Consider the following 26,451-nt stretch of genomic DNA (forward strand, 5'->3'; position numbering starts at 1 on the left):
CATTTAACCTTCCAGCAAAAAAAGTGAGAACTCAAAGAATCTATCGCCCATATTTACAAATAACAACACTAACATTACATCCAAGTATTTTATTCCTTTCTCAGTAAGCTTCCGGATAAAAATAGATTGGGAATGAAATCAATCGAATGAAAAAAAAAGTCGACATTTCGAGGCAAGAATAGCTTTATGTTCTCGTCCCGTAAAGCAGGCACCACGGCGTGAGTCATAAAACAATCATGTCATTTGGGAGGCATGCTTTTTTCACAGCATCATTGAACACTGACGGCTTGTTTGACATTTGAATCGGGACGCGAGGGCCTAATTGAGGGGCTTAAATTGCGCGTTAAATTAGACAACGGAAATGACAGCAGCGTAGTAGAGCGGGTGGTACGAGGACAAGACATCATCTCAAGCAGGGGTGTCAAAGTCACTTTGATTGGCGGGCCATGTTTATGCCAACTAGATTGCGTTTGATTTTTTTAATAAGGGGAAACATATTAATGAACATATCGATATTCTTGCTAATGTATATTTGTAAGATTGTAGGACTAATTTCCATCTTTAGTCCCTTATCTAGGTTGAAAATAAACGATGACACAGTCACCTCTAGAGCCAACCATTGTTGATATGTTGGAATTTTTGGGTACAAAATCTTTTGTAAACTAAGGTGGCATCTGCATATTTAACAGTGTTTTTTTTAATATCTGACAGTGGTGCTACATTTTTGGTTTTCTGTCCAATACTTTCGGAGCTGGCTTATAAATGGTTCTAGTGGTTTTATTTTTGCCGCCATTGGTGGTGTTTATCATTGTCAATAGCAGGCAAGGAGTTCATTTTTGGTGAACTTGGGATTTTTTTTCCTGTTGCTTTGGAGGGAGGGCACCTGAGGGTGTTTTGCAGAGGCACTCCAAGATCGACTTCAACTAACGGGGGTTGAGTTGGGCTGAACGGGGGTTGGGATGAAATGAGGAGCACCTGACTGCGATCCATTGATTGCACATACCGCATTTTAGAAAAGGTGTCACACGTGACTTACCGCAGGGGTTTGCAAACTATCCATCTACTGTTACATATATGTTCATTAAAATGAATATAAATATGTTAATTAATATGTGCTGTCCCTTATTAAATAAATCAAACTCAAACTTTTCAAGGAATTAAACTTGCACATCTATATATATATATATATATATTTTTTTTTTTTTACAGCCCACTGACAAAGCTCAGAAATTATGTCATGATATCTATCAACTTTTATGGGAGCTTTAGTGATGCACGCTAAAGCTTACTGTGGACATGCCAAATTCATAAGAGCCTAGTTCAATCAACAGAGGGGGAGGGATCTAAATGTTGATGTCGTGCGATCGACGCAACGGCCACCCCTGAAAAAACATGTCATTGTGTACCAATGGCATGATTGAGCTACAAAATGCGTGCGTTTGACGCCCCAAATTGAGGGGCTTAAATTGCGCGTTAAATTATAAAACGGAAATGACAGCAGCGTAGTGAGCTGACAGTGGTGCTATGTTGTATGTTTTCTGTCCAATAATTTCAGAGCTAGCTTATAAATAAATGGTTTTAGTGGTTTTATTTTTGCCGCCATTGGTGGTGTTTATCATTGTCAATAGGAGGCAAGGAGTTCATTTTTGGTGAACTTGGGATTTTTTTCCTGTTGCTTTGGAGGGAGGGAACCTGAGGATGTCTTGCAGAGGCATTCCAAGATTGACTTCAACTAACGGGGGTTGAGTTGGGCTGAACGGGGGTTGGGATGAAATGAGGAGCACCTGAATGCGATCCATTGATTGCACATACGGCATTTTAGGAAAGGTACCTCACGTGACTTACCGCAGGGGTTTGCAAACTATCTATCTACTTTCACATACATGTTCATTAAAATGAATATAAATATGTTCATTAATATGTGCTGTCCCATATTAAATAAATCAAAGTCAAACTTTTCAAGGAGTTAAACTTGCACATCTATATATATATATATATATTTTTACAGGCCACTGACAAAGCTCAGCAATGATGTCATAATATCTATCAACTTTTATGGGAGCTTTAGTGATGCACACTGAAGCTTACTGTGGACATGCCAAATTCATAAGAGCCTAGTTCAATCAACAGAGGGGGAGGGATCTAAATGTTGATGTCGTGCGATCGACGCAACGGCCACCCCTGAAAAAACATGTTATTGTGTACGAATGGCATGATTGAGCTACAAAATGCGTGCGTTTGACGCCCCAAATTGAGGGGCTTAAATTGCGCGTTAAATTATAAAACGGAAATGACAGCAGCGTAGTGAGTTGACAGTGGTGCTATGTTGTATGTTTTCGGTCCAATAATTTCAGAGCTAGCTTATAAATAAATGGTTTTAGTGGTTTTATTTTTGCTGCCATTGGTGGTGTTTATCATTATCAATAGCAGGCAAGGAGTTCATTTTTGGTGAACTTGGGATTTTTTTCCTGTTGCTTTGGAGGGAGGGCACCTGAGGGTGTCTTGCAGAGGCACTCCAAGATCAACTTCAACTAACGGGGGTTGAGTTGGGCTGAACGGGGGTTGGGATGAAATGAGGAGCACCTGAATGCGATCCATTGATTGCACATACGGCATTTTAGGAAAGGTACCTCACGTGACTTACCGCAGGGGTTTGCAAACTATCCATCTACTTTTAAATATATCTTAATTAAAATGAATATAAATATGTTCATTAATATGTGCTGTCCCTTATTAAATAAATCAAAGTCAAACTTTTCAAGGAGTTAAACTTGCACATCTATATATATATATATATATTTTTACAGGCCACTGACAAAGCTCAGCAATGATGTCATAATATCTATCAACTTTTATGGGAGCTTTAGTGATGCACACTGAAGCTTACTGTGGACATGCCAAATTCATAAGAGCCTAGTTCAATCAACAGAGGGGGAGGGATCTAAATGTTGATGTCGTGCAATCTACCAATGGCGATCGACGCAAAGGCCACCCCTGAAAAAACATGTCATTGTGTACGAATGGCATGATTGAGCTACAAAATGCGTGCGTTTGACACCCCTGATCTGAAGCAACACTTTCAGGGAGCTGAGGTTAGTTAAGTGACTTAGCTTAGGCTAGCAGAAGGCAGAATAGGCGACTGACTATACATTGGGTTAGTAGAAATAAGCAGAAAGAGGACCGGGAAGCGAAAGCGGACGCTGGTCTACATAATCTGACGGTGCATACCGTAACCCGTCATGCCCGACTGGGACGCCCCGCGATTGCTGCCCATCTGAAGGCTGATGAGGCTCTGGCCCTGGCGCAGTTGCTCTTCGGTGAACTCCCGTCGATAGCCCTGCGCTTTCCTGCGTTCAGGGGAGGGAAGTGGTGAAGGAAGTGGAGGTGGAGGTGGAGGAGAAGGCGGGATTTTTACCTGTGGAACCAGTCCGGGTCGCCTTTGTAATGACCGTCGCCGTTGGTGACGGCCACGCTGCCCAAGGCCATCAGCGTCCGTTGCACGGCGGCCATGTCTTTTCCTGAAATGGAGATATGGTTCAACGTGAGCGCAATGGAATTTAGGCTTTGGAGGGTTTTTTTTGTTTTGACTCGCCTTCCCAAAGGTCGACGGTCTGGAAGATGTCGGTTTTGGTGACCCCGTAAGCTTCGGCGGCCTGCAGGAAGTGAGAGATCTTCTCCATCTGCTTGAAGGCCATCTGAGACTCAGAGATTTTCTTCACCGGTTCTTGCTCTTTTGGGTAGAGGCTGTTGATCAGGCGACACAAGACCTGGAACAGGTTTGGTAAAAGAAAAAAAAACCTCAATAAATTGAGTGGCGCTATTGTGCTCTACAGGATTTCCCATTTAATATTTGAATAATTCATAACCTCACTTATCTCCAATTCTCGGTCATTTTTTCCACACTCACCGTGCCGTCCATCAGCCATTTCTGGAAGCCCTCCCTTCCCGTCGGGGGCTTCTCCACGCTCCCCCCGCACTGTGCCACGATCCAGTCGACCAATCGCTGCTCCAGATCCGGGTCGTACTTCTGCTCGATCTTTTCTTGCACTTCTCGGCTCAGGCCGTAACTCGGCCCCCTGTTGGCCATGGCGACGCTCCCACCGCGATTCGCTCGCTGACGGCGGCCTAAGTGCAGTAATCACAGAGTATGCGCTATGGTAATTAGTAAGACAAGAAAAAAATCACATCAAAATGACATTATTCCTAAATTATGTGCTGTGGTAGTTAGTAAAACAAGAGGATTTCAATTCAAAAGACAACGGCGCCCTATCCATTGAGACTAGGAGGGCCGGCTAGCACTCCCATCTCATGCGTTTGGTGTGTCCTGCATAAAAAAGGGTGTGGTTCTCGGCGGATGTCCCATCCTGAGACACTGTTGCTACGGCGACCACGTCAAATCAGTTTCCGGCATGCCGAAAAGAGACGCACGTGTCCCCCGCGCACGCCAGGCCACATTTGCTGTCTATTTTTAGCACTAAAAATCAATGACGTCAGCATTTTGCTGTGTAATTTTGCATGTCAAATACCCAAGACGACACAGTAAAAGAATTGTCCAAAAAGCAAAGATGACACAAATACGCAGACGGCTGATTGGTTGACTTACAGTTCAGAAGAAGCGCTCAAACGGTCACGTCAAACAAGCGTGGCGATTCCGCAGAGGATGTCCGAGTCCGGAGCATCCATGAAGGGCGGCAGAGGAGCGTTTGGGGGGGCCGGGCTTGGACGTTGGCTTGGACGCTGGCTCGCTAACACTCGCTTGTGTTTGGGAGGGGCGAGGACACGCCTTTATATATATGCAAGGGGGGGGTGAGAGGAGGAGGGAGGCGGATGGGGGTCGTCTATCGCGGAAAACGAGCGGTCACTGCAGTCTGGAAAGCTCACTATTGATGCATTTATTGATTGGTTCGGCCCCTTTGTGCTTTAGTTCGCTGCTTGGTCACTAGTGAAATGGGATGGAAAGGACAGTAAATGGTTAGTCGGAGCAATGCATCGCAGTCGATGGGCCGCAAGTTCGAGTCCGATACTACTTTTATGGGTTGGAATGGACACCACACCCCGGGTTTGATTTACATGGACTGATTTCACGTCTCCAATCATTAACGGACTATGAACTTCGGTTTTCTTTGAAAATTTGGTGGGCGGGGTTTATCGTCTGGCGTGTTATCGAGGCCAAAATTGATCGTAGTCCTTGCAGAGGATTAAGAATATACATGACTAAAAGTACTGCTGTTTTTGTTTTACTTTGGATATAATGCTCAATTATGCCTCTTAATTGTTTTTGAATTTGTACTATGACTTGACTCATGCTGCAAATGCGATTTAAAATAGATCATTATTAGATAGCCAGTCAAATGGATAACCATGTGGATTTCATTTGCTTATATCACGTTTTTCTTTCACAACTGTTTGGACTCTAGTCTAAACAAGAGCCATGTTCATCTCTTAATATCATAAACCTTTTATTCAATGTCATTCACATTAAGGAAAACTAAACAAAAACAGCATAGGCCTAATCATTTGGAACACAGTGTTGAACATTTGGGTTTAGGGGAGACCAATCCGTTGCTCACTACTCCAAAAAAATGGGCTGCATATTTCAGAGCCTCGGTTGAGGAAAAAAAAGGCCTTGGATTGATGTTTTCAGCCATGCGCGAGGACACAAATGATGACAGAAGGAGCGAGGTAAAAGGTCGCAGCCCGCAGTTAACAGTGACTGGCGTCGCCCCATTGAGCCCAGTCGGGTAAGGGGGGAAGTGGGTGGGGGGCAATAAACTGTTAATGAACAACAGGCCAGCTGGTCCAACTTGTCACACTCGATCACGGATGGACAAAGTTTGGCTCGCGAGCCACATGTCAAGCTCAAAAGCGCCACCACGTACTATAACAAAAATAACAGAAAAAAATGGATGACCGGTCAAATTAACTCATTCACTGCCAACCATTACAGAAATGATGATGTGTTGTTAATGCATGGAAAGTAGGCTGGCTTCATCGAAAAACGTTTTTAGGACTAAGAAAAATGGTGTTGGAGACAAGCAATTTTACGCAAGTTGCACTAAAGAGTGAAGCGAGAAAATTCTAATGTATTTACAAATGTAAAACGGAATAGCGCACATATCCTGTACATACCCTGTTCGCCTATCAAGTGCCTAAACTTGTCCCGACTTTTATACTAGCATCTTCTCCTTCGTATAATCCCAAACCGTTAGCTTCGATAGAAAGCACAAACTCAAAAGTGCTGTGGCGCCACCTACAAGGTTGTTTTCATCATTACACTGATTTAAAAACCTGAATTTCACAGACAAGCTGGCTAAGGCTGAAGACAATCTTCTTAACCTACCACTTCAAAAAAACTAACATAAATCAGTGGCTGTAAACGTTTGAATGAATAAAAACGTTCATGGCAGTGAATGGGTTAACTATAAATTCTATATTTTCCTGTTGAATCCATCCACAACAAACGTTCATTCGCCCCTCGTAACCGAACTTTTTGGGCCAAAAATAAACCGGTCAAGCCCATGAGATCGAATTGACGTGCTTTAAATGATAATAGCGAGCTATTTAATGTGCCTACATGGGAAAAATGTCATTTTGAAAAAAGGCACAGGAACTCTAAAGGAAGGAGCCGCTACTACGGAAGTGAATTTTGGGAAAAGACAGATTTTTGGCAGAAGCAAAGTGCCTTTTTGTGGTCGTAAACAGTCCTCCGACAGCCGCCTGTGTACCTTCAAATCACACCGTGGTGGTCAACTTGTCTATGAGGTCGTCGATGGTGTACACCATTAGCTTGATGTCGTCCTTCTCCGACATGCGGTGCTGGCCGTAGCGCCGGAGGATGACGTCCACGTCGGTGCTGAGCACGCGTTCGGCCACCTGCAAGGAGATGTGCCAGGGCACGTCTTCGTCCTTCAGCCCGTGGATCAGGCGCACCGGGCACGTGATGGGGAGGGGGCCGTGCAGCACGCAATGGTTCTCGGCCTCGCGTAGGAACTCCATGCTGAACTTGTACATGCCATCTTCGGCGTGCTTGCTCGGGATGCTCCACTCGCCCTTTTCCTGGAACTCCATCTTGGTCTATGTGGCGTAACATAACACGGGTGAGTCTCAAAATGGGGGACGGAAACGCACATTTTTAAGACGTTCTAATACATGGAGTGTCAAACTCGGACCAGATTAATGCCCAAAAAATTAAACTGTCAGGCAAGACATTTGACTCCCACCTCGAGCGGAAGAGAGTTGAACAACGTGACGATGTGGTCGGCGGCGGTGGAGATCCCCACCATGGCGGCTGTCTTCTCCGGACGTGCAATGGCTGCCAGCAGCATGAGCCAACCTCCAATACTGGAGCCCACGAGTATCTACGAGGACGTAAAAATTGCTATTAGGAGTCAAAAAGGTCATAGACGACCCTCACAGTGCAACAATCTACCAGAATACTGCGACACAGTGACACCTTGTGGCCACCCTCTGCCAAGAACAAAGAAATGAAGATATGTCGTTAGTACCTGTGGACCATCTGCTAATTCATCCAACATATAAAGGACATCCTTTTTCCACGTGCCAATGGTCCCCTCCGCTAGGACCCCTTCGGAGGCCCCGTGTCCTGTGTAGTCGAACCTGTAAAACCACATCCGATGGGTCAACCCTTACCTTGAATGGTACAAAAATGGGTTCTTCCTGGTAACTTACCTGAGGCACGAGTGGCCGAGGGACCCGCAGAACTCCTCCAGAGCTTCGGCTTTCTGTCCATTCATGTGAGATCCATACCCCGGCAAGAAGACCACCCCTGGACTCTTGCCTTTAATCTTCCTGTAGGCCAGTTTGGGAAGATCCGGTCTGGTGGCATACTGGACTGTGGATTTATGCCTCCGCTCTCCTATTGGGCACACAAGTATTAATAGTTTTAAATGTTATGTAACTTAACATGGAGGGAACATGTCATGGTCATGATGGAAGAAACGCTAACTACTCAAAGACAGGTTTCACCTGTGGAATTAGATTTAGGCTCACAAATTTACGATCAGATCGTCTAGATGTCTTATTGCGATGATCTCAAATGCGACGAGTACAAATTGTTCAGGCTAATGTTTATGAAACGACGTATTCATCAAAGCCACACCCCCTCGTGTGCAATTTAAATGTCTTCTCGAGCTAACACGGGACACTTTTTAACATTTAAGTTGGCATTTTTGGAAGGGGACAAACCTTTCAAGTGTGTCGAAGACGAAGGAGCAAGGCCTCCTTGGCTTAAAAAGCGTGAAAGTCCTTTGCGACAAGATTTGAGAGCGAGGGCTGCCATGTCTGGAGAACGAGCCACTGACGCAAGGTCTCGCGAGAAGTGCTTGCCCACACCAAGAGTTTTACAACGGAGACGTCACAGTCGATTGAGAAATCTGTGCTCGAGGTACGTCAACTCGTCCGCCATGATGAATGTGACTGCTCGTTTCTATGAAGCAGTAAAAGACAGACAGATGACGAAAATACTCCAAATAATTTCACGTGCGGCTTACTGAACGCATTATAAATGATTAAAAACATTTTTACATAACTATTTCTTGCTAAATTGTGGAGGCATAGTAATAGTTTTTTAAAAAATCTATTCTATCAGCATTATAACCAGTGACAAATGTTCACTTATACTAAAAACAAACAAAAAACAAATTAAACGTCGATGGTGTAATTTTTTTTTAGGTCACATAATTTCCTAGGTGTACAATTAACCAATACAAAAAACATTAATTCCTTTAAGCAGCCACTTAAAACAATCTTATTTCAATTAAAAAAAAACATTCATCTCAGTCTCTATCGATATTTCATCTAAAATGTACGTTGACCAAATTGAATAAAATTTATAAACGACTATATAGTAAGGCTTTTTTTCTTTAAAAAACGACATAGTATAGTAAGGCTTTTTTTCTTAAAAAAACACATAGTATAGTAAGGCTTTTTTTCCTAAAAAACGACATAGTATAGTAAGGCTTTTTTCCTAAAAACGACATATTATAGTAAGTTTTTTTTCCTAAAAAACGACATAGTGTATATGTTAAGGCTTTTTTTCTTAAAAAAAAAAACGACATAGTATAGTAAGGCTTTTTTTCTTAAAATACGACATAGTATATAGTAAGGCTTTTTAATTTGTAAAAAATGACCATGTATAGTAAGGCTTTTTCTTTAAAAAATGACCATGTATAGTAAGGCTTTTTATTTTTTTAAAATGACCATGCAAAGTAAGGCTTTTTATATAAAAAAAAAAAAAACGAACACACTCTTTTACCATCAAGACTACAAAAATGGCGACTATAGTACGTCATCTTCCAAACATGGTCATTGAGTCGGGAGGACAAATCACCTCCTATGGGCGTGGCTACGCCCATTGGTGACGCAGGTGCGTAAATTATGCACATGCGCAGCGTCTCGCCCCTTGGCGCAGCCATTTTCCATGCCGTCGGTCGAACGACTAGCACCCAAACGAGGTAAGCCCTAGACTAGAGCAATTTATTGGCCTATGTGCATTTTTAACACCCTACCGGGAGATTTTTTAGGAATCAATTGAGCCAAAACGCCAACAAATCTGTTAGTTTATTGCCAGGTCGAACACACCGTCGACATTTGAAGTATGGGCTCCTTGGCATGTCACTAGCTAGCTTAGCATTAGCCTCACGACATTTGACTTCAAAAGTATTTTGTCCGTATTCTCTCCATTATTGAGTCGTGGGGGAAGACTTCATTTTATCAAACAAAGCCGAGATATCAACGGTCAGTTTGCCAGGTGAAGGTGTGTTGAATGTAATGATAGTTTTCACTGCGATTGCTAAACGCCCTTTTCCAATTTGTAATTCTGTTTTAAACCAAAAATCATTTATACAAAAATTGTCAAGCCGACTTTTTCCTAACTTTAAACATCAGTCTGTATATTGAATCGCTTTGTCTGGAAAGGGGAAATTAGCACCGAGCATTCCCTAACTTATTTTCATTCTTTATCTTGATCATTTACTCTAAGATTTCTCTTTCCTGTAATAATTGTTTGCACTTCCCAAATAGCTTGGTTCAATCAAGATGCAGCTATTCCCGTGTGTCCAGAACCATGCACACCCTTGAGGGGAGAGGAGACTGGGCCAAGGTATCAAGGTAATACTAATGACCAAAAAAAAACCACCTAAAGACATCTGTTGAATCTCCAGTCTCTGTACAGTGGGACCTTGTCATACGACCGCTCGTCATACAAAATGCTCGTCTTACGGGGGAAATTTCGATAGAATAATTCGCAAGTAGGCTTTTGTGTTGTGATAATGACGACAGGGCCTATGTCCGATTATTATTATTATTATTGTTATGCGGTCAAAATTTCGCGATGCGACCAAGCCAGGTCTTTTTTGCATATCTTTTGTGTATAACAATATTTACGAGCACGGAACGAATAATTCAGACGAGTTCCTCCTAGGTCCAGGAAACGCACAACGCGCATGTGTGGGCAAAAAGAGGGCTTTCTGGGTAATGAAGTATACTCCTGCACACAACACCCGTAGGCAATGGCAATCTTTCTCAGAATAAAACTTCATTACCCACAATCACTACATGGGAAGCTCAGCTATGTCATTTCCTGTTCTTTCTTAGGAAAGGTCCCGCCATCGTTCCTTAAAGACTATTTCTCGTTGGCAAGTGGTCGTGCGTTATCCTATTGTGAGGACATTTGTGTGCATCATTTTGGGAATATTTTGAAGGCAATACAACAGCAAACAGTCCATCGCTAGCGAACGTGAGGGCGGAGGCGTGGCAAACCGCCAACATTTTATTACTATTAAACCACTAGTTATGTGTTACTTTGTTAATAGATGGCGAATTAGAAGAAATAAAACATGTTTTCCAATCCAATATCCTGTTTTTGGTGTTTTTTCAGAGGGTTGGAACAAATTAATTTGTTTTCCATTCATTTCAATGGAAAACGTCCGCTCGAGTTACAAGAATCTCGTCATACGAGCTCATTTCCGGAACGGATAAACGTGGCTTTAAACCTCTGCAAAACACCACAGCATGATTATGTCATTGCTTATTTAACCATTTTGATCGGATCTCGAGGTACCACTGTATATGATAACTTTTGCTCTTTGTTTTTGCACGCACCAGGTCCATGGTGATGTCCAGACCCTGGAGGACCAGGTGATCTTCCCAGGTTGCCCACTTGAAGATGATGCATCGTCTCTGAACTCTGCTCTGAGGTTAATATTTATTATTTAACCATTTCGCTCGTATCTCAAGGTACCACAATATATGGTAACTTTTGCTCTTTGTTTCTGCATGCACCAGGTCCATGGTGATGTCCAGACCCTGGAGGACCAGGTGATCTTCCCAGGTTGCCCACTTGAAGATGATGCATCGTCTCTGGACTCTGCTCTGAGGTTAATATTTATTATTTAACCATCTCGCTCGTATCTCGAGGTACCACTGTATATGATAACTTTTGCTCTTTGTTTTTGCACGCACCAGGTCCATGGTGATGTCCAGACCCTGGAGGACCAGGTGATCTTCCCAGGTTGCCCACTTGAAGATGATGCATCGTCTCTGAACTCTGCTCTGAGGTTAATACCGTATTTTCACGCCTATTTGGCGCATCGTTTCTTACGCCGCAGTGTCAGTAACGAGTGCTATTTCTGTATTTTAGACACACAAAGCACGCACTATTTGTAATGTATCCAAGTCAAAACATTCCAATCTCACATTATTTTATTGACTAAAGTTGCAATTTACTAACCCCCTCTTATTTTATAGGTGATGTCCCGATCCCTAAGGTGAGGAGGATTTCTTTTTTTTTTTTCAATCAGAAGTTTCAATAAAAGAGATTTGAGTGTCATTTGTCTTTGTTAAAACACTTGGAGAAAAAAGACCCAAGACCCTCAATGGTCTTTTTTTTCCTTTTTTTTTGGTGTTTATATTCTAAGTGTTTTATCAGGCAAAAAAACTAAGTTTTTTTGCCTAAGTGTTATGTTGATTTTTTTTATTATAAGTGCTGTTGAAATTTTTCCAAGTCTTTTAATTGTTTAAAATTCCAAATTGCTTACATTTTTTTTGCAAATGTATTTTTTTGAATAAAATGTCATGTTGCTTGCGTTCTATGAAGAAAAATACATGAGTATGCCAATCAATGTGATCCTAAGTGTGCAAATGTATTTCTTTGAATAAAAATTCCAAAATGTCATGTTGCTTGCATTCCTTTGCTAGTTCTATGAAGAAAAATACACAAGTATATTTTAAAGGTTTTATTTTCCCACAAAATGGGGTAAATGAGAAGTTCACATAAATCTTCCAGCATTTAAAGATGAGGTGGTGTTTCTATTGATGAATCCCTTCTTGGCACTGGATGGAATTCTGGGGAGAAAAAAAGAGGGTCAAAGCACAATAGACTAAGTCCAACATTAAAAAAAAATAGACTGGGGGCCAGTTAGGTCAAAAGATTTGACCAAAAAACAATAAGTTAGGTTTTACCAACATGAGAAAGACCTATCTCTCTTTTCAGATGTAGTGGGAGATATGGAAAACATACTGGATAGGGGCCCTCAAGATGTTGGTGTCAAAGGCTGTGCCACGCTCCAAAGTCACCTTTCTTTAGCGTTGATTTGGTAAACTTGGGTGGACCTTGAAGAGAAGCAAAATAGAGTATTTTTAGTACACATGACATGAAAATAATAAATCAAATAACCTGAAAAACAGGTCTTACGTCATACACGACTTCTTTGGTCTTGTAGATTTGGACAGCTTCCACCATCTCCGTGGCTTTAAACCTTTAGCGTTGATTTGGTAAACTTGGGTGGACCTTGAAGAGAAGCAAAATAGAGTATTTTTAGTACACGACATGAAAATAATAAATCAAATAACCTGAAAAACAGGTCTTACGTCATACACGACTTCTTTGGTCTTGTAGATTTGGACAGCTTCCACCATCTCTGTGGCTTTAAACCTCTGCAAAACACCACAGCATGATTATGTCATTGCTTATTTAACCATTTTGATGCACATATGACTCCCATTCAATCAAAAAAATAAAATACGTCTCACAAAGCTCTTAGACGGAGGAAAAATGGTTGTTTAAACGAGTCAAAAATGACCCCTGCGCTACGGTTGAATGAATGTCTCGCTTAGGTTTTGTCAAAACCACAATTAAAAATCAAAAGGTCCAAGCCCTGAAATCTTCCTTTAGGAAAGGGAAGGGCAAAGGTATATACGTATTCTAGAAGTGTACTGTTTATTCCTTACACCTCCACTTGATTGCACTAGTGTGAGTGTGAGTTACCCACACAGGAACTTGCTATTAAAAATCAACGCCAACCCAGTTTAAGTGTCTTCATTCAAAATTGGAGTGTATCATGATGCTAAACAAGCTAATTTAGGAAAGCCGTGAACACTGGTCGCTGATATCTAAACATTACTGTGACAACAAAATTTCCCGAATACGGGATGAATAAAGTTATCCAATTACACGGGTAGAGGAATTAGAAGCTATTAAAAAAAGACTCACTTTGCCGACAAACTGCTCCTTTTTGGCCGTCATGGCCACATTCTTGATGTTTCCCAGCAGTCTGTCCTCGTTGAGGGACTGAAACACACAATGGAAGGGTTTCTTTTTAAACATTAAGAGCAATAGGTGATGCAATGTAGCCAACTTGCTAGCAAACATTTGTGTTTGCATCCACGTCGGGGCTACATCACGCCAATGAAGCACGTTCCCGTCAAAAAGCACTCTTGAAATGAGAACTGGGGCTACGAAATCCCCAAAAGACAAAGTACCGAACGCGCTGCATTGTCCTGGAAGAAGTTTGTCGGGTCTTTCTTCGGGAAATCGTCAATTCTGAGCAGCTCAGCAGTCCAACGCGCCCAGCCTCCGGCTCATCCGCCATTTTGAAAAATGGCGGAAGTCTTTTGAACTCTGACCACAGCCACGCCTCGGCCACGCCTATTACACATAGACACAAAAAAAGAGATCGTTTTCATCATAGAGTGCATTAGTCAGGGGGCTGGGGCTGCAAATACTTTTAGGTTGGGCATTAATACTTCAAAACAAATACATTGTTTTCATAATAACGTACTGTAAATACTTTTTGGTTGGGCTTTAATACTTTAAGATACAATATTGCACATTATGAACATTGCGGTGACGTGCACTTCAGTGTTTGTTTTTGACTTCTAAGGTTACATACTTGGATATGCTTATTCAATTGGGATTCATTTGGCTAAAATATATATACATTCTGCTCCAAACTTAAGCTAGGTTCGCCAATTGGACACCGATTGATATTCTACGTTAATAACTAAGTAAATAACAACAAAATAAAATACAATAACTATATAATAAACAAATATAAATTATTTTAAGTTAATTTAATCCACATTAAATAAGCGTGTCCCCCCAAAAAGTGGGTAAATAGACGAATCACGAGATTGTTAGATAGCTTATCTAACCGATGACAGAAGGGGCCCAGAAATGTGTTCTAATGGCTGCGCTTCAATAATGTGATGAAAGTAGCGAGGGCCCCTGGTGAGTTTGTGACTGTCATGTGAAGTGTCAGAGTGGAACATGACTCAGAGCGTCACAGGCGGAAGGTCACCGAACGGAGGAACGGAACGGAAGCAGGACTGGGGGAAAGAAAAAAAAAAAAAGAAGCCCGTCCGCCATTGTGGAAGATGGCAGGGGGGATAGTATTCCCGTAAAACGCTAGTCACTCTCCCTCCCTTCGACTCATTCCCGCACCTCTCGCGGCCTCTCTCCGACCTCCACTTCGTTCGGAGGCACATTTTATCCGTCGATACAAGGCGACGTCTTGGTCAGCCCGGGGCTCCGCCGCTACCACCGCGGAGGGATCGGACAAGCCGGAGAACCGAGGCGGGGGGGGGAGGGAGAGAGAGTGAGCTGAGCGAGTGGCGGAGGAGGAGTGCACACGGACGGACAGTGTGCTGAGCAGCCGTCGGCCTCGCTTCCTGGAGGATGTCTGCGACCACGGTGGACCACCAGCAGGTCGGTTTACGGCCACACTTAGCTCGACGGTGCTCGGCAAACTTTGTCGGCAGCAGTTAAATCCTACTGGGGGATGCTACATTTATTAAAATAAAATAAAAAAGCCGAATGTGTGATAGCAGCGTAGCCGCCCGGAAACGCAGGCCGGTCGGCCGACCGACCCGATAGAACCGGTCGGCGATGCGGATGCATTTAGACGGACACCACGATGTTTGACATCCGATTAATAATAAATAATAATAATATCGAGCAAGCAGCTAGCACACTGTCATGTTCGTCCACTAAAACATAGCACGTCTTGGTTGTGCTATTGCTAATGCAGTGATTCACAAGCAATCAGCCATCAGAGATCATCAGGTGTGCCTCCACAGATCATCCATTTTTTTTTATTAATCGGCCCGAAAATAGTGCGTTTTCATTCAATCTGTGGCAGCGGTATAGTACATATTTCTGGATTTGTATCCATAAATATCGAGTGCTGCTATGTCTGGAGGAATAACAGATTTTTCTCCCCGATTTGGACAAAGCTATAACAACATTGTAACCATATAAAAGCATTATTTAGTCCACTACTGGTTCAAATATAGCAAAAAAGATCATAAATTCCCATTTGCAAATCATACACTAAGATTGCAGGGAAATAATGTTCAAGTATTTTGCCTTAAATCAATAACCTTATGCAAAATAAAATGAATTCCTCACTTGATACATAGTTTCATTTTGGTTACAATTGACTCATTTGCTGTTGTTTTCTCTTTATTCTACAAAAAGTTTGTTTCAGTGGTGTAAGTATATATATTTATAAAGTATGAAACTAGTAATAGCGTACGTATGCATATATTTTCAATAAAGGAATGATAATGGACACATTGCGCGGCTAATGCAATCTTTCTTACCATTCCAGAGACCTAAAGGACAAGGAAATAAAGGTAAGTGATCGTAAAAGAACAGCCCCATGCAAAACACGCGGCCATTTCCCAGCGACGACGCAACCGATATTGCCGGAAATCAAATATTTATGTGTCTACTAATCTACGCCGCCATGATTTAATGTTCCCTTCTTTTCCACGCAGTGCAAAACGGATCAATGCACCAAAAGGACGGAGTGAACGATGATGACTTTGAGCCTTACATAAGCAGCCAGACAAATCAGGTAATATGGGATAATTTAATAGTCACGGCCGTGCCCAGCGCCGCTTTGGACAAATGCTCAGTGTCAAGCAGGCCATCAAAAGATGGCATATTTGCAATAAAAGGTACAAATCAGCCATTTTAAGACCACGCCAAATCCATTTTGTGAATCGGGGCGGCTTATACGCGAAAAATGGTCAAATCCAACGGTTTTAAGGCATTTTTAGGGGTGCGGCTTATATGCTAATATGCGAGAAAACACGGTAAATATGTTTATTTTGACCCTTTTAATGTTTGTGATTTTCTTGGCCTCACAGGGTAACAGCTACCCACCCATGTCTGATCCCTACATGCCCAGCTACTATGCGCCGTCCATCGGGTTCCCGTACTCGCTGGGCGAGGCCGCCTGGTCCACGGCGGGAGACCCCCCCATGCCCTACCTGGCCACCTACGGACAGATGAGCAACGGCGAGCCCCACTTCATCCCCGAGGGCGTGTTCGGCCAACCGGGTGCCCTGGGAAACACGCCGCCCTTCCTGGGCCAACACGGCTTCAACTTCTTTCCCGGCAACGCCGACTTTTCCACCTGGGGCACCAGCGTGTCCCAGGGCCAGTCCACGCAGACCTCAGTCTACAGCAACAGCTACGGCTACGCGCCCAGCTCGCTGGGGCGGGCCATCGCCGACGGGCAGGCCGGCTTCGGGAGCGACGCGCAACTCGGCAAGATGCCGGTGTTGAACAGCATCGAGCAGAGTATGGCGGGGCTCAAGCTGGGCACGGACATGGTCGCCGCCGTCACCAAGACGGTGGGCTCGCCCCTGGGGGGCGGCGCCGGCGGCATGAGCGGCATGGCGGCCAACAACCTGCCGCCGTCCGTCGGCTCGTCGGCGGCAGCCAAGTCGGCCTCGTGGGCGGCCATCGCCAAGAAGCCGGCCAAGCCGCAGCTGAAGACCAAGCCCAAGGTCAACATGGGGATGATGGGCGCCGCCATCCCCCCGCCGCCCATAAAGCACAATGTGAACATTGGCACCTGGGACGACAAGGGCCCCCTGAACAAGGCGCCGTTGGCTCAAGGCATGATGTCGGCGGGGGCGCCTCCGCTGGTGCAGCAGCCTCTCCTGGCCCAGCCGCCGGCCTTACTGCAGAACCCGTTGCCCCACCAAGCGCAGCACCAGCACCAGCATCAGCACCCACACCAACACCAACATCAACACCAACATCAACATCATCAACACCAACACCAACCCTTCCACCTGCAATCGCTGCAGTCCCCGCAACACCCACAACACCCGCCGTCCCTCCCCCACGGCCCCCTGCACCTCTCCTCCCACCCGGGCCCCCCTCAGGCCCTCCATCAACACCAGGCCCCGCCTCCCGGCCGCTGGGTGGCCCCCAGGAACCGCGGCGATGGCTTCGGCCCCGGCGCCGGCGTCCCCGCCAACGCCTCGCCCTGCTCTGGCGAAGCGCACCCGGTCCTGGAGAAGCTGCGCGCCCTCAACAACTACAACCCCAAAGAGTTTGAGTGGAACTTGAAAAACGGGCGCGTGTTCATCATCAAGAGCTACTCGGAAGACGACATCCACCGCTCCATCAAGTACTCCATCTGGTGCAGCACGGAGCACGGCAACAAGCGTCTGGACGGCGCCTACCGCTCGCTGGGCGCCAAGGGGCCCCTGTACCTGCTGTTCAGCGTCAACGGGAGCGGGCACTTCTGCGGCGTGGCCGAGATGCGCTCGCCGGTGGACTACAACGCCTACGCCGGCGTCTGGTCTCAGGACAAGTGGAAGGGCAAATTCGAGGTGAAGTGGGCCTTCATCAAGGACGTGCCCAACAACCAGCTGCGGCACATCCGGCTGGAGAACAATGACAACAAGCCGGTGACCAACTCTAGGGACACTCAGGAGGTTCCCCTGGAGAAGGCCAAGCAAGTGCTTAAAATTATCGCCACTTACAAGCATACCACCTCCATCTTTGACGACTTTGCACATTACGAGAAACGCCAGGAGGAGGAGGAGGCTCTGAGGAAGGTAAGGCCGCCGCAACGGGGATGACGCTAGCGCCATATCGTAGATTGGCCAAGTCCTTTACTCTGGAGTTACAGTAGAAATAAGAGACGAGCACTTCCCTAAAACAAGCACTTTTTTCCCCACTGACTCAATGCCCGACAGGAAAATTAATTTAAAAAAAAAAGGCCTGATTCATCGACGGGCGTCCCCCAAGTGAGATGAGGTGGGCCTCAAATAGCCCACATTCCCAGCATTCCGGGTTTCCAGACAAAGGCAGATGCAGGGAGCTCCTTTTGAACAGCAAGCCAAAAAAAATGCAGCTTGATCACCATTTAAAATGCTATAAAATAGGACTATATGATACTATTTTGAACATTTAAAGTAGAACCCAATTAGGCTTCCTTTGCTAGCTTCCTTGGCCCCACCCACCCAAAATAGATGATGTCACAACCAGAATGAGCTGGAGTTTTTTTTGCTAACATGCTAAATGTATTCAGTTGTTGCCGTGCGACCGTTCTGTCAACATTTACTAGTAAGCTAGAGGTGAACATCTATTTTAGCTTTGACAGAATATTGTTTTTGCTCGGAATAACCAAAATGAGTCAGAATGTGCTTTTTTAAGGTCCATTTTATTTGAAAAGAGACCAAGAATAAACATTATACAGCACATTAGAGGAGGCAAAAAACAACAAAATAGATCATAGTCTTTTAGAACTTTTACTACAATAATAATATAAGCACATGCTACAGTACTCATAATAGAGACATTGTATTTTAATAGTAACGATGCCCAAAGATAGGATTGATTCCACGTGGCGTTTCGCCTGACTTTGCATCAATGGGAGCAAATGAGTGAACAAGAAACCTTCAAATTCCCCCAAAGTCAACAGAAAATGGCCCAAAATTTGCACAAAGTACCGCTAAATTTAGCACTGGTCGCCTGCGGGTGTTTGTTTGACTCTGATTGTCTTTTTTTTTTTCTCGTCGGCAGGAACGCAGTCGAAATAAACCGTAAGCTTCCGGCGAGCCAGACGTTCCACACTAACGACGTAGGACCTTCCAAACGACAAAAGGACGACGACGACAACGACGACCACAATGAGCGTACCATGGCAACCCTCCACGTGTGTATTTGGATTTCAAAGTGGCCTGCTTTGGAAGCACTTTCATCCCCCTCATTCTTTTAACTTTGGTTGCAACTAACGGACTAATCAGCGTAGTCGCCATCTTGTTTCTTTTGGGGGGAATCGTTTTAGCCTCTTGTTTGGGATCAGTATTCAGGTGAGTTAATTGGGGATTCGCAATCACGCCAATCAGACCATGTTTGAACCCGCATACCAAAAGAATGCAACTGCGGGCTCCATCTTTGTTGTTTTTCTTTCTTTTTTTCTTTCTTGTGATTGAATTTAAGTGCTTTTTTTGTCTGAGGAGAATGTGGCCGACTCACTAGCGACAATAAAAAAAATGAGCCGTGTTTAGCGAAAAAAAGAAAACACCCGTGTTTGTCTTCATTTGGGTTAAGTGGAAGGAAATGACGGACGGCGGAGGGTGCGAAAAAGATACCTTTATTACCGCGACTTGGATTTAGAGCCAATTAGTTTCATTTAGTCAAATTGGAAGCTGCCATTGTTTGGCTCAGCTACTTTGGATTTTAGGACTATTTTTTTAATGAGTGTTAATGCAATTAAAATGGATTAAAATGACAAAAACAATTGCTTTTTGAAACAGATCGCTTTGCAGCCAAATGGGAAGCAAAATATTCTAAAAAAAATTGTAGAAATGTGATAAAATTAGGTTATATCTTTTTTATTCTTTATATTTTTGTAAAAGAAATTTTGGATTTAATTTAATTTATTTTTTGGGGTCAAATAGTTATATATTTTTACACCCTACATATTTCACGATGATATTTGCATAATTTTCACGATATCTATTATAGTATAATATATTTTATTGTCCATAAAAACGGAATTAGATCAAATAATTGTTTACATTCTCTTTGCATTTATCAAAAATAGATTATTTTTACACTAAATTATATATATATATATATATTTTACATTTAGTTTTACATCTAGTTGAATTCTGCCATATTTTTCGGTACTAGTGCAAAGCTAGGGCAAACTTACAGAACATACTCCTTTTGTCCGCTACAGGGTGCCATCCGCCACCAATTCTATTCATCGCTATGTCCTTTGTGGGCAAACAAAACTCCTGTCCAGGAAACAGCAAGACGCTCCGCTCTCCCTCCTATAAAAGCAGAACGAGAATCACTTGTTGTCCTTCTACAGCTCCTATTTATTTTTATTAATGTCAGCTCGCCAAAGCACCGGAGGAGTGAGAAAATCTCCCATTATTTGCATCCAGGGGGGCGAAAAAGGGAGCTGTAATTATAACACCGCAGGCTTTTGGACTAGCAAATGGTGTTAACTTGTGCGTTAACCAGGTTTTATCAAGGAAAAAAAAAAGATAACACTTGCCTTTTTCACTTTGGTCTGTGAACACAACAAATGTGTTGTTTTGTCGCCCAACAGGGAAGATGAGATGTGTTTGGAACAATTAATTAGGGACCTCGGGCATCCTGATGTAGCTTTGACTCAAATGATGCCGGGTGAGGGCTATCCCACTTCCATTGGATTGGACATCTAGGCCAAAGAGTTACCAAATATACCTAGGAAGAAAAAAAATCCATTAAATAAATGCCATTTATACAGCTTATACCGCTAAAAATGAGAAGATCTACTGATAAGAAAATAAAACAATTCAATTGAATGGATCATATATTTAATAAATAAAACAAAACAGGTATTTATTAGTATTTTTTTCTTTTTTCAATTTGAATATTATCCGCCCCAAATATTTTTAATGATTTTTAAAAATATTTTCTTCAACCTATTTTGGGGAATTTGATTAATATATATATTTTTAATGTTTTATTTTAAAATAGGCAATTGGCTTTTTCTTAGTTGGCTGGGATAGGCTCCAGCACCTCCTGCGGCCCTTGTAGCACGGTACGGAAAATGATCGAGTGAATTATTTGAATGATTTCATACTAATTTCTCTAGTTTATTCCTTAAAAAATGTTTTGAATTTATTTATAGCAACTTTCACTTGGAAAACAGCTACTTTAGTCTCATTTTTTGTCACTAATGGAGAAAGGTTAGTCGCAGCATTGATAATAATAATAATAGTAAAAAAATAAAAGCGCCACAAGGTTAATCCTGCGGTTTGGAGGTGCTAAATTAAGAAGGCGAATCAGACGAAATAATCAACAGGCTTTTTATCCCGCTCTGCGGGAAAAGAAGGTAAGTGAGAAATACTTTGATTGACAGCTTGGTGCCATTTATGAGGCTGTCTGTTGCCATGGTTACGAGTCGCGCAGCTTTTTTTCCCCAGACGCCGGCGTGTGTGTCCAGCGATTAGTTGACCCTGCCTGATGCCCATAGTTGATAGGCTCCAGCACCCTCCACAACCCTAGTGAGGATAAGTGGTTTGGAAAATGAATGAATGTTTTCTAATTAATTAATTAATGTATTTATTTTTAACAGCCATCCTTTGTGTTTTCGAGGTGCTTGATCATAAAATTAGCTCCATCTGCTGGTGTAACTCAATAACTAATGTTGATGTCAGATCTGGTCATAACTCCGGCATGCCCCAGATTGAAAAGCACCCCATTCGATTGTTGCCCCCACCAACATGGCCGCCCCACTGGCTAACCATATGCTACTTAGACACTCTGTGGCAACACACCAAAGAAATATGTAAAAATATTCCACCAAAACAGGACAATCCTCCATTTGACCACTTTTTCCTCTCACAATGGCGTTGTTATTTTTTTTCTTTCGGAACTCCTGGCGTACACTTTTGACATTTGTCTGGCCTCGACAGCCGCGAGGGTGACCTTCTTTCTGAATGGGTGACCCCCCCTCTCTCGCAAACGCCATTCACATGGAATAAAGCATCTCATTGATTTTCTGTAGCTGTTCCATAACGTGCGGCACCGGCACGCAATCTATACGCGCTGAACCAGAGTATTCAATGCATGCATTGGACGTCTATCCCCGTCAATGGCATCTAAAGATAAGCTCCTAAAAGTAGGACGGAAAAAAAATCTGTTGAAAAATGACCACTAGCATTATTACAATAAAACAGCACCATCCACCAAACTACCACAAGATGGCGTTAAAGTTCCAAAACTGCCGGCTTTTTTGTTTACGTATTTTCCATTGTCCTACCTACTACTTTAAACCTATTTCATTTCAATCCAGGAAATCCAATCACTACATTTCATAGCAAATCCTCCACCAAAACAAAAACAAAAACACAAAACCATATCCTTCCGCAATGCGAGAGCACCTCCGGCCATTTTTTGGGGAAGGCTATATTAGGCCGCGCTGGCTTTTAGCCCGAACGTCGGCCTACGCGTTGCGCACGCGGCGCAAAGGGTCAGCCACTGCGAATGATAACGAGACGGCCTGCGCACGCGTGGCGAAAAGGTGGCCATCTTAAGTCGGACAGCTCTTTGTTTGTAGCAGTGCTATTGATCTGGCTCAGCGTTGGCTCGCTCCTCTTCCTCTATCTTCCTCTTCCTCCCTCCCACGCTCCTTCCTTTCCTCGCTCGATCGCTCGCTATTCTCCACGCGCAACCATGCCACGCGGCTCGGGATTCACGGCGCGCCTCGCCGACGTCTCCTCCCGCCTCGGCGCTTGGGAAAATAATAGTGGCACGGGCGGCGCTGTCAAAATAATAATTAGGTGTGACACGGGGGCCAGTGGCAGCCGGTAAAAGGGAGCGTGGCAACATGGAGTCGAGCCAGAGTACAAGTGAAACATCGTTAGGTTAAACGTGTGTCAATCGAGCGAGGGAAAATCACGTGTTGACGACCAGGACCAGCTTTGATTGATGTGGGCTTTTCATATCGTATCTGTGTTGCAATGGCGTGCAACTCATCTGAATATACTACATTTATTTTATTATTTGGGTAAACGTTTTAGAGTTGGACAGTCTAAATACCTATTTGATTTACTAGATATATTTGGACAAAAGGCAAGATGTGCATTGTCTTTTTGACTAAATTAGAACTAAAAATGTCCTGTTCGTATTTTAATAGGATGTATTTTGTTAATGCATTCAATTCAGGAGGAGGAAAAAATACAGAATTTTCCGCACAATAAAACACAACTAAAAGACACCAACCACCACCATTACTACTACTGTGCATTATACTCTGGTATGCCATAAAATACTACCATTACTACTACTACTACAGCTCCATCTAATGCACATGTGTCAAAGTGGCGGCCCGGGGGCCAAATCTGGCCCAGCGCATTATTTTGTGTGGCCCGGAAAAGTAAATTATGAGTGCTGACTTTCTGTTTTAGGATTAAATTAAAATGAAGAGTACAGATGTATATTAAATTTCCTGATTTGCCCCCTTTTAAATCAATAATTGTAATTTTTAATCATTTTTTTCTGTGTTTTTAGTTCTAAAATCATTTTGTAAAATCTAAAAATATATAAAAAAGCTAAAATAAACATTGTTTTAGATCTATAAAACACTGAATATTCAGGGATTTTAATCTAGTTCCTTTAATCCATTTATAAAAAAAAAATCAAAATATTATATCAAAAATGGTCCGGCCCACGTGAAATCAAGTTGACGTTAAAGCGGCCCACGAACCAACCCGAGTCTGACCCCCTTGATCTAATGGATGTATAACACAATCCCCTACCACTACTACAACAACTACGACTACTATCACCACCACTACTAGTACTACTACTGCGCCTTATAGTTCGAAAAATAATAATCAAAACTGACCTTTAACTATACAAAACACCTCTAAGATTTATCTAAATCTAAAATTTTAAAATCAGATATATTACTAGTGTGCTTGCGGCCTTTAAAAATGTAAAAATCTACTTACTTAATGATTACTATTTGACAATTTTCACCCTCAGAACATATACGATACTGTATATAATCATATGCTACGTACACAATAGCGAGCTATCACCATTTAGAATAGCGAGCAAAGGTCGAACGTTAACAACGAGGGAGGGAAAGAGGAGATGGTGTGTGTGTATGTGTGTATATGTGTGTGTGTGTGTGTGTGTGTGTGTGTCAAGCCCTCGCATGCTCAGTCACCTCCAACCTTGCCATCAAGGTCAAGAAACGGGGGATGCTAAGCTGCCGTAGATGCTAATTAAAATGCCTTATTTTAAGAATGTAGGCTAACTAAGAGAGCCGGCCGGCGTCCAATCCAACAAGAGACTGATAGCGGCTAAAATTAATCAGGTATCTCCCGCCTGTGCAGCGATGCAGCGCAAAAACGGGGAACGCGAGATGGGCGGATTGTTCGTCCGCCGGCAATTAGAGGATAGGCGTCCAATTAGGTGCGGGATTTCGAGATGGATAGCATAGCTCGGATTTTTTTGGGAGCGATCGGTCGTGACATTTCATTGATCAAAACGAGTTGGTGGTAAAGCCACCCCTAAATCACGGTCGGGATTACACGGAAAAAAGCTCAAGTGATCCCTTAATCAAGAGCAAAGCTCATTTGTCGTCCAGCCAATCAGGAGCCAGAGTACAGAACCGCATTGTTTACACTGCTGCTGGTGCTTAATGAGTGTGTATTAGTGGCTTGTGATTGCTTGGGATAGCGAGAGAAAGCTAATAATGACTTTTTGTGCTTGTTATCGAGGTACAATCAAGCCAAGCGTGGAATAAACAAACAGGACTAAGTCATACATTCTTTATCCTCTGCAAAAAAGAGCCATCCCTCCCTCTGCTATTTTACATTTTGCCTTTGACATGTTATTTGTAATTAATCCCAAATCGTGGCTTCTTTTGAATTGCTCCCATTTTCTTTTTCAATTACCCAGCCCAAGTTAAACGTGCCAATGAGCAAGACCAACATCGCGGCCATTACGCACGCACGCACGCACGCACGCTGACCGGCCTTCCCCGGTAATGATTGCCGCCGGCGCTCTATTATTTGCCAAATGGAATGCTTGATTTGTGATTGCCTTGTCTCTCTTAACGCCTCACCTCTTGCCGGAAAGATGCCGTGCGCTCCTTAACGTGGGGGCCGGTGGGGGGTCCGGGAGGGGTCTCGTCTTCTTCGGCACGCGTTGTACGATGGCGACGTGAGCTGCAAACACAACGTGGCCATGTTAATGAGGAATGCCACGAGTAAATACTTCACCTCAAATAGATGCTTCTGCTATTGCCAATGAGGAAAATCGGAGCAACGGATTTACTAGTTGGGTCTACATTCAATATCGATATCGAAATCTATATTTACATTAAGAGTGTGTATTGGCTCACATCTGCCCATACAATTTATTCACGTCACGATTGGATCTTGATGATTATTGCATCCCACTTTGGAAAGAACCACCGTATTTTTCACATGATGAGCCGCAACGAATTGTAAGAGGCATGAGTAGTAGTGGGGGATTGTGTTAGAAATCCACTGCAAGGAGCTGTAGTAGTAGGGGATTGTTATACTTCACTTAGATTCAGTTGGTGAAGTACTAGTAGTACTAGTACTAGTAGTAGGGGATTGTTATACTTCACTTAGATTCAGCTGGTGTAGTAGTAGTAGTACTAGTAGTAGTAGTAGTAGGGGATTGTTATACTTCACCGAGATTCAGCTGGTGTAGTACTAGTAGTAGTAGTGGTTGTAGTAGTGGTTGTAGTAGTAGTAGTGGTTGTAGTAGTAGTAGTGGTTGTAGTAGTAGTAGTGGTTGTAGTAGTGGTTGTAGTAGTAGTTGTAGTAGTAGTAGGGGATTGTGTAATAAATCACCTAGATTCAGCTGGTGTAGTAGTAGCAGTAGTAGTAGTAGTAGTAGTAGTAGTAGTAGTAGTAGTAGTAGTAGGGGATTGTGTAATAAATCACCTAGATTCAGCTGGTGTAGTAGTAGTAGTAGTAGTGGATTGTGTAATAAATCACCTAGATGGAGCTTTAGTAGTAGTAAGGGGGGCCCTAGATTAGTTAGTTGTGCCTCATTGTATGGAAAATACGGTTATCAAAATAGACAAGAGCACTTTTATTTCTTTCTGAAACTGACGTAAACATGTTTGATGTTTGAACAACATATGGCCTTCATTGTATCATTTTTCAGTTTTTAGCGCAAACCAGCTTTGTCCAAACCTGCGTAAATACAGTATTCGAAATATGAAAAAAATATATATAGGTACGATATGGTTTGATTGTCCTGTCACTAGTGGACACGAGTGGAAATGCAGCCACCTATTGTCTATTCTCACCCAAAACGCATCATGTAAATATCGCTGCAGAGGA

At 43.1% G+C, this 26,451-nt stretch overlaps 3 protein-coding genes and 3 long non-coding RNA genes across 9 annotated transcripts in view; 2 read left to right on the top strand and 4 right to left on the bottom strand.

The window, feature by feature from the left end:
* Positions 1-74: 74 nt before the first annotated feature.
* tagln3b (transgelin 3b) lies at positions 75-4,775 on the bottom strand. Its single transcript, XM_077624498.1, has 5 exons — positions 4,604-4,775; positions 3,908-4,125; positions 3,593-3,767; positions 3,416-3,518; positions 75-3,347 (listed from the first exon to the last, which is right to left on the bottom strand). The coding sequence occupies exons 2-5, from the start codon at positions 4,085-4,087 to the stop codon at positions 3,206-3,208; spliced, it is 600 nt and encodes a 199-aa protein (XP_077480624.1). The 5' UTR covers positions 4,088-4,125; positions 4,604-4,775; the 3' UTR covers positions 75-3,205.
* Positions 4,776-5,434: 659 nt separating this feature from the next.
* On the bottom strand, positions 5,435-8,372 carry abhd10b (abhydrolase domain containing 10, depalmitoylase b). The gene is made up of 5 exons (XM_077624497.1): positions 8,206-8,372; positions 7,690-7,876; positions 7,506-7,617; positions 7,221-7,358; positions 5,435-7,074 (listed from the first exon to the last, which is right to left on the bottom strand). The coding sequence occupies exons 1-5, from the start codon at positions 8,297-8,299 to the stop codon at positions 6,733-6,735; spliced, it is 873 nt and encodes a 290-aa protein (XP_077480623.1). The 5' UTR covers positions 8,300-8,372; the 3' UTR covers positions 5,435-6,732.
* Positions 8,373-9,380: 1,008 nt separating this feature from the next.
* On the top strand, positions 9,381-11,759 carry LOC144091655 (uncharacterized). The gene is made up of 5 exons (XR_013305795.1): positions 9,381-9,473; positions 10,042-10,128; positions 11,125-11,216; positions 11,305-11,396; positions 11,485-11,759. It is a non-coding gene; the product is annotated as an uncharacterized LOC144091655 (long non-coding RNA).
* Positions 11,760-12,239: 480 nt separating this feature from the next.
* Positions 12,240-13,942, bottom strand: LOC144091656 (uncharacterized). 2 transcript variants are annotated; one of them, XR_013305796.1, is made up of 6 exons: positions 13,780-13,942; positions 13,511-13,588; positions 12,889-12,954; positions 12,713-12,808; positions 12,485-12,630; positions 12,240-12,363 (listed from the first exon to the last, which is right to left on the bottom strand). It is a non-coding gene; the product is annotated as an uncharacterized LOC144091656 (long non-coding RNA). The 2 variants fall into 2 exon arrangements; XR_013305797.1 differs by having other exon boundaries at positions 12,481-12,630.
* Positions 13,943-14,517: 575 nt separating this feature from the next.
* On the top strand, positions 14,518-19,634 carry ythdf3 (YTH N6-methyladenosine RNA binding protein F3). The gene is made up of 5 exons (XM_077624178.1): positions 14,518-15,004; positions 15,909-15,933; positions 16,078-16,157; positions 16,453-18,162; positions 19,133-19,634. Exons 1-5 carry the CDS (start codon positions 14,975-14,977, stop codon positions 19,154-19,156), a joined length of 1,869 nt encoding a protein of 622 aa, XP_077480304.1. The 5' UTR covers positions 14,518-14,974; the 3' UTR covers positions 19,157-19,634.
* Positions 18,752-26,451, bottom strand: part of LOC144091654 (uncharacterized) — a 58,534-nt gene continuing 50,834 nt past the window's right edge. For all 3 annotated transcript variants that reach the window (XR_013305794.1, XR_013305792.1, XR_013305793.1), the window contains 3 exons: positions 25,194-25,296; positions 20,622-20,812; positions 18,752-20,391 (listed from right to left, as the gene is read on the bottom strand). This is a non-coding gene — a long non-coding RNA (uncharacterized LOC144091654). The remainder of the gene's footprint in view (positions 20,392-20,621; positions 20,813-25,193; positions 25,297-26,451) is intronic.

This window comes from Stigmatopora argus, chromosome 17 (assembly GCF_051989625.1).
Source record: "Stigmatopora argus isolate UIUO_Sarg chromosome 17, RoL_Sarg_1.0, whole genome shotgun sequence".
In the NCBI taxonomy this organism is placed as follows: Eukaryota; Metazoa; Chordata; class Actinopteri; order Syngnathiformes; family Syngnathidae; genus Stigmatopora; species Stigmatopora argus.